The sequence below is a fragment of the Abramis brama genome (genome assembly GCF_963993115.1).
Source record: "Abramis brama genome assembly, chromosome: 11".
Lineage (NCBI taxonomy): Eukaryota > Metazoa > Chordata > Actinopteri > Cypriniformes > Leuciscidae > Abramis > Abramis brama.
This window is the reverse complement of record NC_139973.1, coordinates 28794419-28809212: the sequence shown is the minus strand read 5'-3', so window position 1 is coordinate 28809212 and position 14794 is coordinate 28794419. Positions and strand designations below refer to the sequence as shown.

The following is a 14794-nucleotide window of genomic DNA, read 5'->3' as shown; positions in this document are numbered from 1 at the left end:
ATTCATAAACGATGGTAAAATCTGCCTCATAAGAGAGCATGACACAGGAATTTATGTCTGACCATATCTCTCAGTGCTTGAGTTACCATTAATCTCTCCTTTCAAATATGTCATACAATGAGAAGGGGGAGGGGTGACTTCTATTTTAAGACACATCTTGAGCTGCATGTCTTATAGAATCTGACAGCTTTACAAAAGGAAACTCTTTTCTTTTTTCCTTTACATACATAGGCACGATTAAAGGAATAGTTCACCCAAAAATGAAAATTATGTCAACATTTCAATCTCATTTATTCCAAACCCATCAGCCATTGGCTAATCTTCAAAACACAATTTAAGAGAGGCTTTTATTCACATACTGTATAAACACATACATAGAGAGCATCAAATATGGTAAACAGAAACTTGTGCAGGCATCACATGCTAGAACAAACTTCACTGGTTCTAATGCATCACACGCGCACACACGTGCTCTAATGTATGTGTGTTGATCATTGTTTAGATGTAAATAAAAGGCTAAATTAAACTGTTCATCATATAAAGCGATCATATCTGGTCTCAAGATTTAACCACTAGATTGATATTGATTTCTTATTACCTTTTTGGATCATCTAATTTTAGGTTTTCTGGGGCCTCATTTATAAAATGTGCTTATGCACGGATTTTAACTTAGAGTGTGCGTACACTAAAATCCACTCCAACGTTCATATTTATAAAATCGGTCTTTGACATGGAAAAGTGCTTAATTAGGTTTTAAGCAGGTGTACACACTTTTCCTTGTGGCAGAGGGTCCAAGTACTGCAGGTATTTGGACGTTGACTGGTGCTCTTTTATATGTTAATGACATTAATTAGGGGGCGTTTACAAGGCGGAGATCTGAAACAATCCAGCTGCGCACAATTTCAAGATCATTTGCGATGTATAGGTTTCACATCTGGAAGAAAGTCGTACGCACACCTCTTTTTGCGTACATACAGTGAGGAAAATAAGTATTTGAACACCCTGCTATTTTGCAAGTTCTCCCACTTGGAAATCATGGAGGGGTCTGAAATTGTCATCGTAGGTGCATGTCCACTGTGAGAGACATAATCTAAAAAAAAAAATCCAGAAATCACAATATATGATTTTTTAACTATTTATTTGTATGATACAGCTGCAAATAAGTATTTGAACACCTGTCTATCAGCTATAATTCTGACCCTCAAAGACTTTAAAATGTCCACCTCCACTCCATTTATTATCCTAAATTAGATGCACCTGTTTGAGGTCGTTAGCTGCATAAAGACACCTGTCCACCCCATACAATCAGTAAGAATCCAACTACTAACATGGCCAAGACCAAAGAGCTGTCCAAAGACACTAGAGACAAAATTGTACACCTCCACAAGGCTGGAAAGGGCTACGGGGAAATTGCCAAGCAGCTTGGTGAAAAAAGGTCCACTGTTGGAGCAATCATTAGAAAATGGAAGAAGCTAAACATGACTGTCAATCTCCCTCGGACTGGGGCTTCATGCAAGATCTCACCTCGTGGGGTCTCAATGATCCTAAGAAAGGTGAGAAATCAGCCCAGAACTACACGGGAGGAGCTGGTCAATGACCTGAAAAGAGCTGGGACCACCGTTTCCAAGGTTACTGTTGGTAATACACTAAGACGTCATGGTTTGAAATCATGCATGGCACGGAAGGTTCCCCTGCTTAAACCAGCACATGTCAAGGCCCGTCTTAAGTTTGCCAATGACCATTTGGATGATCCAGAGGAGTCATGGGAGAAAGTCATGTGGTCAGATGAGACCAAAATAGAACTTTTTGGTCATAATTCCACTAAATGTGTTTGGAGGAAGAAGAATGATGAGTACCATCCCAAGAACACCATCCCTACTGTGAAGCATGGGGGTGGTAGCATCATGCTTTGGGGGTGTTTTTCTGCAAATGGGACAGGGCGACTGCACTGTATTAAGGAGAGGATGACCGGGGCCATGTATTGCGAGATTTTGGGGAACAACCTCCTTCCCTCAGTTAGAGCATTGAAGATGGGTCGAGGCTGGGTCTTCCAACATGACAATGACCCGAAGCACACAGCCAGGATACCCAAGGAGTGGCTCTGTAAGAAGCATATCAAGGTTCTGGCATGGCCTAGCCAGTCTCCAGACCTAAACCCAATAGAGAATCTTTGGAGGGAGCTCAAACTCCGTGTTTCTCAGCGACAGCCCAGAAACCTGACTGATCTAGAGAAGATCTGTGTGGAGGAGTGGGCCAAAATCCCTCCTGCAGTGTGTGCAAACCTGGTGAAAAACTACAGGAAACGTTTGACCTCTGTAATTGCAAACAAAGGCATTGATTTTCTCAGGTGTTCAAATACTTATTTGCAGCTGTATCATACAAATAAATAGTTAAAAAAATCATACATTGTGATTTCTGGATTTTTTTTTTTTAGATTATGTCTCTCACAGTGGACATGCACCTACGATGACAATTTCAGACCCCTCCATGATTTCTAAGTGGGAGAACTTGCAAAATAGCAGGGTGTTCAAATACTTATTTTCCTCACTGTATGATTCGTGAACGAACGCATGCACACAAAAAAACCCTGCGTACAACTCTCTTAAGAAATGATCATAAAATCGAATGTAGGTGTAGGAATGTAAGTGGAGAGACAGAAACCTCCTAGGTTTCATTAAACATGTCTTAATTTGTTTTTCAAAGATTAACCATTAACCAAGTCTTATGGGTTTGGAATGACATGAGGGTGAGCAAATGATTACAGAATTAACATTTTTGAGTGAACAATTGTAATGCAACAAATTTCTACACATATGTTTTTTAATAGTTCATTGTAATACATTATTGCGTTAAATTGACTGCCTTCATTTAAACATTAAGTGACATCATACAAGAAAATGCTGGCTGTTGTTCTTGTATTAAAACAATTTGTGAAAGCTTTAACATGAATAGGATGAAAACTGCACACCCTATAACCCACACATGTACATATAATTTATATGGAACCTTGAATCATTGATTCGTCATAATAATAGGGTTATTATAAATGTTTCTTGGTACCTTTTCATACACATTGTATGGAGGTTAAAGAAGTCTACTAAATTAATATACCTCTTACTTAGAGTAGTTTAGTTAATTTGTCAAGATGCTCTGAGGTACAAAAGTATTCATGAGCCTATCATGGAAAATAGAAAATGAAAACTATGAGCCTATTGTGATTACAATGTTGTTTTGTCACACATAAGATTCTATCAAATAAATACATTAAGTTTCACATTACATTTTATGTTTTACACTACTTTTAATGAATTAAAGCAGAGTATTCATGTCAGAAGCTACTGTCAGGTGTCAGTGTGTCTGGCTTCCACAGCTGTGCAAACTAGTAGAGCCAATTGCATAATCCAGATGAAGAGGAACTAGGGCATATAATCTGAAATCTGAGGAGTGTTAATCTGTGCATTGGACATGAAGTAATTGGGAACAGAATTATGTATAGGCATCAAAATCCCATATTTTCTACAAAGAATGTAAACACTTAAAACACTTTTCCTACAAACTAATCACTTAAAATCCCTTACATTTATAATTCAAACTGAAGATAAAACAGTTACAACTATTAACCATGTTTGTTATCTGCCATACAACATCTATTTTACAAACGTATGACTTTGCCATTTGTGTCAAATTATATACATCTTCTGAGACTGTGATTAAAACTACATGGTTTTAGTATTACAATAAACCTTGTCAAAAAAAAAAAATTCTTTTCTGTAATCTTTTTCTCACTTGCTACCTCTTTTTTTGTTTTATAGTGTGGAAAGGGGGCAGAGAACTTTGACAAGTTCTTCACTCGCACACAGCCACAACTGACCCCTCCTGACGAGCTGGTTATCGCCAACATCGACCAGGCAGAATTCGATGGATTTTCCTTTGTCAACCCTCAATTCATCCATCCCTCCATCATTAACAGTGAATAAAACGGGAAAAAGAGGGAATGAATGTGAATCTACCAACTACCCCAAAACTCTGCCCTTACCTTTTACCCTTTTATCTGTACTGTAACTAACGTTAAACCAAAACCACAATTATCTCAAATGACATCCTGTCTTTTTATGTTTAAAAACCTAGCAAATCATTTTCCTATGTTTTGCATTATTTCAATTTAGGCCAGTCGAGGAGTTTACCTTAATGATTAAAAATAGTTTTAGAGATAAAAAAAAATAAAAAAAAACACTGAGTAACACTTAAACTCTGTTTAGGAAGGGCTGTTTACATCACAAACTGACCATCTGGCTTTGTGCAGATCAGTTTTTAAAAGTCTAGGAGGCCATTTTATCTCAAACCACTGGTGGCTGACACAGAATGATTTCACCACATCTGCCCCAAGTCTCATAACAGATTCAGAGTTGTGTGCTTCCTAAAACAGTCTTCCCATTCAGGTTTTCTAAAGGTAATCACCAAAGCCAATGGGGTTACTGACTTCCCCTTAGCACTATACCAATTTATCTTAATCTATTTACAGAAGTACTTCTGGTGTCAGTTTCAGTACTCTCTTTTTGGAGTCTTCAGTGTTTTCTCATTGGAAGTGTCATTAAATGTTTAAATCAAATATTGAACATTTCTCAGTCTTATATTTGCACATATTTCAGGTATGAAAACAGTTTAACAACTTTTTGTTTGTTTTATGGTAAAAAGCGTGCCAAGAATTGCCGCAATCCACAAGCCAACAGAGCTTTAGATGCGTGAAATAATTATGTAAAATTTCAGGTTTTAGGATATATTTTTTTTAATAATTAATATATATGTCAGTTCATATAAAATGTCTTTCTTTCACAGTAAACAGAGATACATTTTACCCATGTAAAATATCAGACTAAAAAGGTATAACTTTAACCCTTAAATTCACCAAGTGTTTTAAAATATCCTCTTTTTGCCATATTAGAAAATATCCTAGGAACATGAGAAAAACATGTGCGTGCGTGTGCGTGTGTGTGTGTGTGGTGTTTATTTTGTTTCAGTAATGTGCGATATTGAGAAAGACTGATAAATCACATACAAGTAATTGATTTGTAAATGTTAATTTCTGCTGTACCTGCAGAATTACCTTTACACCATTGTTTAGATTTAACACAACTTGTTGTAAAATGTAACATCATTATGACACTTTTCTCCTCCTGCTGCTTCAACTTTTTGCTAATACTTAATACAGGCTATTTAAACAATATAAGAACCTTTTTATACTAACTAAATGTGACTTCATTACATTACAAAGGTATGTCATTAGTGCAAATTTACAACTGAGGGAAACGAATGAAAGTGAATTTGCTTTAACATAGAACAGAAGTACAATTATCAGCTGGTTTACATGTTTTAGTAACTTTCATAGTCCACTTTTGTGATCATTGTCCCTTTTAAATGTGTAATTTTGTATTAACCATGTCATCACACAGTCAGCTTATATATTGCTAATTTTCAGGTAGATATTTGTGTAATTGTTGTTATCATTGGTGTGTACTGCTCTAAACATTGTAAAATGACATGGAAATGACCTTGTACTTTGCATAATGAAATCATTTAGAAATGTGTTTTCCCCATTTGATTTTCCAACTACATTTTGTCAAAAACAAAAACACTGCTTTTGGCTGTTATGTGTGACCTTATTGGATTCCATGGTTTTAAAGTGTTAGCTGATTGGCTGCTGTCATCTTACTATGGTCTGCTAACTTGTCTATGCTTGCATGTTTGGGTACGGAAAGGATCCATAATCGTGTGCATTTCTGAAGAATGTTTTGCTATCAATGGAAGATTAAATTTGAGATTATAAGAGTATTACAGCATGTAGAATGAACCAGGCAGATGCATCTAAAATATTTGTCTCTTTTCACATAGTTAATATTGTAAACTCTGAACATCATTTAAAATATTTGAATGTCTTTATATTGTAGTTTTGTGGTGTAGTTTGTCCTGCTTCCCATCTTTTGCTTTTGTAAATTTCAGAATTAGATAAATTACTCAGATGGGGAAATCTGCTTGGTTAGATTTTAAATCACATGGTGTCAGGTTTGTTCTAGCACTAATATACTTGCCAGGTTTAAGGGTTTTTTTTTTGTTTTTTTTTTGCCACTTAACCGCAAATACATGGAAATTTTGGCACCATGGCTGTAGTTTAGATCAGCACACTTTTGTCTTCCCTTTTATTTCTGTGGATTTAATAAGATGTTGATCTTGCTCTAGAAACCCTTCAGCGCTAAATTATGTTTCTTCAACTCTTATGCAAACTCCCTGCTTTCTTTCTTTTCTTGTGTCTCTCCAAAAACCTGCTTTGCATCAGTGCCATGCTGAACCCAGCAAGAGCAGTGTTGCACTAACTGCGTAGCCACTATTCAATCCAGTATTTTGTGCACTAGTCTCATGTAGCTGTACTGTTAACTGAATGCTGTTACTGCTCCTGAGATGGCAGTATTGCATATCTTGCTCTGTTTATCTGTCAATCAATCATGTGCACTACCTTGGCTGTTGTAAAGAAAGTTTCAAAGCCATTTTTTTTAAAACAGGTTTAACGTGGCATGCTTTGAGTTTCCTCTACTGTAAGATGATCCATCTGCCTTACCTACTCCTCACTATTCCTGTGCTGCTGAATGAATGATTGAATACATGAACAAATGAATGAACGAACTGCTAATATTATTGCTTGTTTCTTTGCCTCAGGTGTTTAGCTTCTCCTTGAAGGCATAATTCACCCAAAAATAAAAATTGTCTTAATATTTACTGACCCTTCTGATATTCAAAATCTGCATGACTTTCTTTCTTCTGCGAAGAAAATATTTGAAGATTGTTGGTAACCAAAGAGTTTTGGTTACCATTGACTTGCATTGAATAAAAAAAAAAAAATATGTCAGAATATCTACTTTTAAGTAAGTCATACAGGTTTAGAATGACATGAGGGTGAGTAAATACAGAAATTAAATTTTTGTGTGAACTGTCAAATATATCTGCTCCTTTAGTCATCTCTTATCAATTATAATGAATTCTTAATCATTTTTGACACCCAAAATATAAAAACAATAAAATTACCTTTTCTGCATTAATCAGCAATCCATGTGTTCCTGTACTTTAAGTTATGTGTTTGTAGAAGATGAAAGCAAGAATTTTGCTCCTTGTTTTATCACATTTTTCCCTATTTCTTTGTTGTTCTTTATGTGTCTGGTATTGTACATCACTTTGTTGTCCTTTTGCTTTGTGTGATTTAGTCGACCTGTTTTATTGACATCCGTTGAGTTGAATATTGTTTTATTTAGCATTTAGAGGACAGAATCAACAGAATGCCTTATTTTGCTCTCTTTCTGTCTCTCAAATAGAAAGGTCCTGAATTGATCCCAAAGCACTATCTCTGTTCCTATACTAATATCGATCCATAACCTATAAATAAAACATGTTAACTGTTGTATTTTGTAGCAGTGTATGTTAGTCCTGCATTTGTTGTCTTAACATAATCTATGCTTTTCCAAGCAATCCATGTTGCCATTTATACCTAATATATGATATTGCAAATAAAGAAGGGAAAATGAAACTCAGTCTGTAGATGTCCCTTCTTTAAGATGATCCTGACACTGGCTGTGGTGATCTGTGATCTTCTCTCCTATATCAGAGCAGGGTGCAGATAAAAATTTCATGCTAAGAGCGTCAAAAGAAGCATTAAATGGTCATTCTGAATATTTTATCCAGCTGCTCATGACATTGTTAGTTCTCTTACCAAAAATTAATTAGCTGTAAACCACGAAATTCCACTCTGTATTAAAACCCTATACAGACAATAGACAGGTGTGTGTGTGTGTGTGTGTGTGTGTGTGTGTGTGTGTGTGTGTGTGTGTGTGTGTGTGTGTGTGTGTACATGTTTTTCTATCCCAGTGGAGACTTCAACCTGAATGCACACAGACTCATGGGGACTTGTCACCATGGGGACCTAAATTGAGGTCCCCATGAGGAAACAAGCTAATAAATCATACAGAATGAGTTTTGTTTTGTTTTGTTTTTTAAATGTAAAAATGCAGAACGTTTTGTGTGATGGGTAGGGTTAGTGTAAGGGGAAAGAACATGCAGTTTGTACAGAATGAAAACCATTACGTCTATGGAGAGTCCCCACAAAGTAAACCGTGTGTGTGTGTGTGTGTCTGTCTGTCCAATTTCAGACTTTTACAAGCCTGTGTTTTGGGGTCTTTTACTTTTAAGTGATCTAATTATTAGTGAAGCTGGACATTAATCTTCCAACAGAGTACTGATACCCAAAACACACCACCTAAATCTGCATGGTGCATCTATAGACTGCCCATGGACCAGCACAATTTGTATTGTGCACAAAAGCCCTGTTCCAAAGCTCCAGTACTAATAGGAGACATATGGGGTCTGGGGAAATCTAGATTATTGAATGATCTGTAACTTTATTACTGGTCACATGCTGTTTTTGTTACTATTATTGATCACAGATTTAACTGACCCTAAATATAAAAATATAAAAAATAAACTAATAAAACAACAACTATGTTTTGCTGTTGTTTATGTCAGTCACACAACCCCTTCCTAAGTGAAATGGTAACTTTATGCCAGTAGTCAGGCTCTAAGCTACAACAATAACACATTACTCCAAATAGGCTACATCCCCCAAAACATAACAACAGACATGAACAGCATGCCATACTCTACATTATATTTAAAACCAATAACACAGGAGTAATGACACATTATGCATACACACAGCTGTTGTGTCGTTGTCAGTCCGTGAACGGTCAGTGACGTGCAGAGAGAAGGAGAGGGATGTTAGAGCATCACCAACATTAAGCCGAATGGCGCGTCTCACCATAAACGTGTGAAGGGTTCCTAGAGGTTCGTCTGACTTCAGCAAACCTCTCTGTGATGAGATAAAGGCTGTTGAACATTTGCTTGTATTATTGCGCTTTATCAGAGAAGAACTGAAGAACGCGAGGTACACAGGCACGTCTCAGCGCAGGTATGTGGAACTAATTAGCCTATAACTCCATTGCTTGCGTTGTTTTGTGGCATTGATTAGTCTTGGCTCATTTGCAGATTTACAGTAGCCTACCTACTATAAAATGTGATAAGACGGGTTCAGAATCCAGTGAACATCAATGTTTTCCACATTTCCTTGTTATATTTGAGAAAAAAATCAGAAACTTTTTCCCCCACCAGATTTCATTAGCTGGGAATGATTTTTGGGCTATGCTTTTTTTGCCATTAAGCGCAAATGGTGGAGAAAAAGATGGACTCAGCATTTACAGAAATTAAAGTTGAATCATTGTCGTTCTGTGTCGTATGTGAAACAGTGCGTCTCTTGGAGCCTTAGTGCAAAACATATAAGAGGTATTTACAAGACAAACAACACCTCAGTGAAGACAACCATTAAATGCTATCAATACATGACAATACAATACAATACATGTTTGTGTATATATATATATATAGATTATTTAGTCAGAAATATATATATATATATATATATATATATATATATATTTCTGACTAAATAATCTATTTCAATAATCTAAATAATCTATTTTAATGACTATAATCTATTTCCGACTAATATATATATATATATATATATATATATATATATATATATATATATATATATATATATATATGTTAGAAAATACATGCACAATAGTGCACGGAAGGGAGAATAATGATGGCTGCCACAGTGTATTCTGTTGTTGTAAACGGGTTCACAGATTCAGCACCAAGGACAGTTTTATCTTATGTGTTGTATCGTATATACCCAGGGCAATATGGGGCACCAGTTTATCCAATGAACTTCCGTTAATTATGAGAGTGCTTACTCTTGTTCTGTCAAATTGAGTGTGAAGCATGTGTGCATTTAAAGTTATTATATTCAAATTGCATTAATTTTTGTTAACATAATTTATAGCCTTTATCTGTTTTAGTCAGACTTTTCCACTTATCCATCATATTTATGACCATATTGCAGTGAATGACATGAAGAGAAATACCAGGGTGTGTCTCAATCAGCTTCCTAGTTTAGTAATGAGGGAACTGATCAGGGAGTCAGCCATTTTAAGGGCTGTCTCAGTAGCAAAATTCTTCCAGTGCACTGAAATGTTCACTGTTTAAAACCAGGGAGCATCGATGGTCACTATGTTCTCTTAACTGGAATTCAGAAACACTAAACAAAAATCACCTTGAGCCAACTCAATACACATCATGACATGCAACAGATGTTTTTAAAAAAAAAAAAAAAAAAACAGTTATTTAATTATATATTTCAGCATGAACATACATCATTAGGCAGGTAGTTAGCATAATCTAGCTAACATTTATTTAACAATATCATAATGTGCTTTTAAATAACAAAAACAAATAATGTCAGAAAGATGTCTGTGCTGCTTTTGTTCATAAATACCAGTAGTGACGTTTTACAATGAGGACGTTGTCATGTTGTCGGAAATAGAGGCAGTGTCCCAATGTGTAATGAATCAGGGTACTTGCCAGTGCCAGAATTCGTACACAAAAAAACATATTCATGATCTGGAGAGCTAGGGAGCTGACTGAAACACACTCCAATAAATATATATATTTTAATCATTAGGCACAGTTTAAAGGTTTGACATATTGCACAAATTGTATTTGACTGAAGTACTTGTATTGAAAATGTACCCATTATACATTCTACCCAAAACTGTTCTAGATTAGAGTTTTGGGCACTGGTAGGAAGTCTGTGAGATCTTTTATGAAAAGTTTTTTTTTTTTTTTTTTTTTACCCTTTTTACGATAATTTTCAGCTTGAAATTGTATTGGGTAGTTTTGATTGGACATTTGGCTAATTTTGTTATGCAAACCTGGGAACCCTATCATTGGGTTTAATATCCATACCAAGGCCAAGTTGTTCAAAAGTAATCTGATCGGATTTCGGATTGGATCAAATCTTTAAAATGGGTTGCTCAAAAGAAAAAAAAAAGGATTGTGAAATCGGATTAGATCATGTAATCCAATCTTGGTTTGATCTGGAGCAAAACTTCAGTATGTGTTGTTCAAAATTTTAGGAAGGACTGGGATACCTTAGTTTCTAACAACTGCATCCCTTATTGCACATATATTTGATTTATTTATTTGTGGTAGGTCCGATGAGAGGCTACAGAGCCCAAAAGGGACATGTTGAAAGAAAAAACATATGAGATGGGAGAAAAATGTATATGTTAATGCTGTTGCTTTCTCTTGCAAATGTTTTGCATTCCTCAGAGAAGCTTTGTGTTTGATTGAGTTTACTTGTAAAGAACTGAAAAGGTTTTTTTTTTTTTTTTTTTTTTATAAAAACACTTAAAGTGATCCCACAGTGACTATTCTACTGTACCTGTAGTTTTTTTTTTACATAACTATCAGCCTACATTGTGAAATGTGATCCTATTTAGAGCACTAGTAATCTGGATTTGGTAATCTGAAAAGGTGTGTATCTTGATCATGGTGATCCAATTCAATCTTTTTTTTTAAACGGCACAAAAGTAAGATGAGTTACCTGATCATGGATAGCAAAACATGGGATTTCCAAATCCATATAAATCTGATCCAGATTAAACTTTTTGAACAACTGGGCCAAGGTCGCAGAAAACAAACACAGACTGTACCCAATCTAAAATTCACAGGCATTTATGAACAATATTACACTTCCAGTCATGTAATAATGTGCAGTGATGTCACTTTGAAAAAACTTCCTGCAACATGGCTGCCTTTAATAGGGGAAACTACAAAAATGAGCGTAAATCAATCAATCAATCAATCAATCAATCAATCAATCAATCAATCAATCAATCAATCAGTCAATCAATATTTATTTATAAAGCACATTTAAAAACAACCAAAGTTGTTTCTTTCTTACTTTCTGTCCATGATCAGCTGTATAAATTACGTGAAGGAAAATCCTCTGTGACTAAGTACACTCTGCAATTTCGCACTCTGACATCGGCCAGTGGCTGCATTGAGGCAGCTTTAATTACTGCATATCGCCAGGGTCTCGAACCACCGCTGCAGCTGCAACTCTCTGTCTACGATGACACCATTGGTCTGGAAAATCTCATCCATTGTTCCATCCGCGTATCCCAATGCATCTCCGCCTGCCAACTGAAGGTTTTCGCCCTGCAATCCCCAGCTGCTGCCAGCACCAGCATATCATCATCATCATCATCATCATCATCATGTCCCATAACCCCCCTTAGGAGGACGTTGGGGCACCACAGATATTCTATTGACCAGCTCTGTCCACTTCTTTCTGTCCTCTGCAGTTCTCATAGCTTGGCTAAGCTTCAATTCAGTCTTCAATTCACTCTCAGATATTATCTTCCCATCTCTTTTTTTCCCATCTCTTCCCGTCTCCATCGCTTCCTGCTACCTTGTACAGTGCTTTAAAGGATGGTTTTTGATAGGCCTGATGATCTGGTGATATGACCATACCATCTCAGCTTTCTCTTCTTGACAGTTACGAGCAAGTCATCATATGGTCCGATGGCTTGACTGATCGTCTGCCGGACTTCGTTGTTTGTGACTTGCTGTGTATAGGAAATAACTCCTTTTGTTGCACTTCATCTCCATGCTTTGAATTATTCTGTGAGTAATCTCACTTTTAGTCCAAGACCAATGTTTTTGTCTCTCCAGATGGGCTTAAGGCACGTCGGTGCAGCATTTGTTTGAGCAATCCTGGCGAGAACTTCTTGCCTGGACCCTTTGTCAGAGACTATAGCTCCTAAGTACTTAAAATTCTGTACGGTCTCAAGTACTTGCCCGTTGACTTTAATGTGTATATTGATGCCATTTTCTGACAGATTATGTGATTTGATTTGCAATTTAATTTTGTAAAGTCAAGATTCAGCTCAATATTCTCAATAGTGTGCAGCACACACTCTAAATTAAAGGAGTACAACATGCCTTTAACTTTACACCCCTCCACTGCCTTGTAGTCTAGCAAATGGTGTGCCTTTCTATTAGTGTTCATTTTGTCAGCTATTTTTTTTATTTTATTTAGTCTCAGTCCTGAGTCAAATGTACTCTTAGTTGTTATCATATTTCCTCAACCATGTCCTGTTTTTGTTTAGTCAAGTTTTAGTTGACTAAATATCTGAGCATTTTAGTCTAGTTTTCGTCATGCTGCATAATGGTTAAATTGATAATACCAATTATTTTGCTCAAAATTAGAATCATAACGATTGTTGTCATTTGAGAAATGTATATTCATCAGAATTATTGCACTTTCAACTATAAGCACAAATCAAGAGAATGTCAACCCATGCACATGGTTTATTTTACCTTATCTAGTTTCCTGACTTATTATAGGCTATTTATCATATGCCTACTGGTAAAACAAAAAACTTCTCTCAAAAATTATAACAGTGAAATTCCTAGTAATCTAATAAATCCAATCTAATAAATCCATTAATTTAATGTTTTTCTATTAAAACGAGAGCAAAAAAGACTTGTTAAAAGTGCAGTTATTCAGTAACCACAATCAATAGGCTATAGCTGAAATGCATGTTTGGACTTATTGCAGTTCATCATCGAGAAGGTTTGATCACAGATATATTCGCAGCAAACAGCGGAAGCACCTCATGACAGAACACAGACCAACTGAATGACACTTTCATTTAAGAAGAAAATCTCAAATGGAGAATGGAGATCGCTCTGATTGAATGAATGCTCGTAGCGGCTTGTTAAAAACAGTAATTTTGTTTATTTAAATTTTTCAAAAAAATGTTTTGCTCTTTTCACAAAGAGGGGTTTTGGTTTACTTTTTTATTTATTAGGGGCCAAGCCCCGAAGGGGCTATGGCACCTATTGTATCTGTTAGTTTTCTTATTATTATTATTATTATTATTCTTCTTCCTCCTCTTGAAGTCTATGGCAGCCCTATGAACCATACATAGGAAAATGATGAAATTTGGCACACTTGTAGTGATGGTAATGAAAAGTAATTGTAGCAATTTTTGAGTCTCTAGGTCCAACTCTATAGCGCCACCAGCAGTTCAAAAATTCAACATTGAAATGGTTATAACTTTTGAACCCTTTGATCTAGAAAAATGAAACTTAGTACACCTGATTCATCTCATCATGCTGATTAGAACCAATATCTTACATTAAGACTCCGCCCATTACAGTAGTGGCCATTTTGAAAAGTACAGTATGCAGTTTTTTTGCTACTCCTCCTTCAAAATTGGTCTAATTTTGTCCAAACATGTACTCAAATGATCTTCGGACTGAGCCGCATAAAAGTACTGTCCCCGATTTTTTTTATTCTTCTCTGATCAAAAGTTATGACGTCGCAAACTTAACGAGGTCGACCCAAAATTGGTTCAGAAGCTATAGCTCGGCCAAACTTTGATCAATCGAAACGAAAATTGGTACACTTCATCGGAAGCATGATCTGAGGTTCCATGCCAAAGTTGGGAACAGCGCCACCTACGGGTCATGAGATATGGAAAATGCATATTTTGGCCAATAACTTATGAACAGTTTGTCAGAAAATTATAAACTTGGTGTCTATCGATTCCTTGGGTCATGACAAATCCGTGGATATCGATTTTGCCATGATGGGATGTACCACGTGTCCGCCATTTTGAATGATGTCATAATTTGCAATATCTTTTAAACTATTTGAAATTTCTTCACCAAATTTGGTATGGATCATCATTAGCATGGCCCGAAGGTACCTGAGAAATTTGATCACAGCGCCACCTAGTGTTCCAGAGATATCATTGTTTTTTGAAAAAACGCTTATAAC

General features: G+C 36.0%; 2 protein-coding genes across 2 annotated transcripts in view; both read left to right on the top strand.

The window, feature by feature from the left end:
* Positions 1–7570, top strand: part of prkcaa (protein kinase C, alpha, a) — a 215262-nt gene extending 207692 nt beyond the window's left edge. The window contains exon 17 of the mRNA XM_084127788.1: positions 3813–7570. Within this exon, the coding sequence (XP_083983914.1) occupies positions 3813–3977 (165 nt within the window). The 3' untranslated portion in view covers positions 3978–7570. The remainder of the gene's footprint in view (positions 1–3812) is intronic.
* A 1230-nt stretch (positions 7571–8800) lies between these two features.
* Positions 8801–14794, top strand: part of cacng5a (calcium channel, voltage-dependent, gamma subunit 5a) — a 72986-nt gene continuing 66992 nt past the window's right edge. Inside the window, exon 1 of the mRNA XM_084128091.1 lies at positions 8801–9004. The gene's annotated coding sequence lies outside the window, so the exon portion shown is untranslated. The remainder of the gene's footprint in view (positions 9005–14794) is intronic.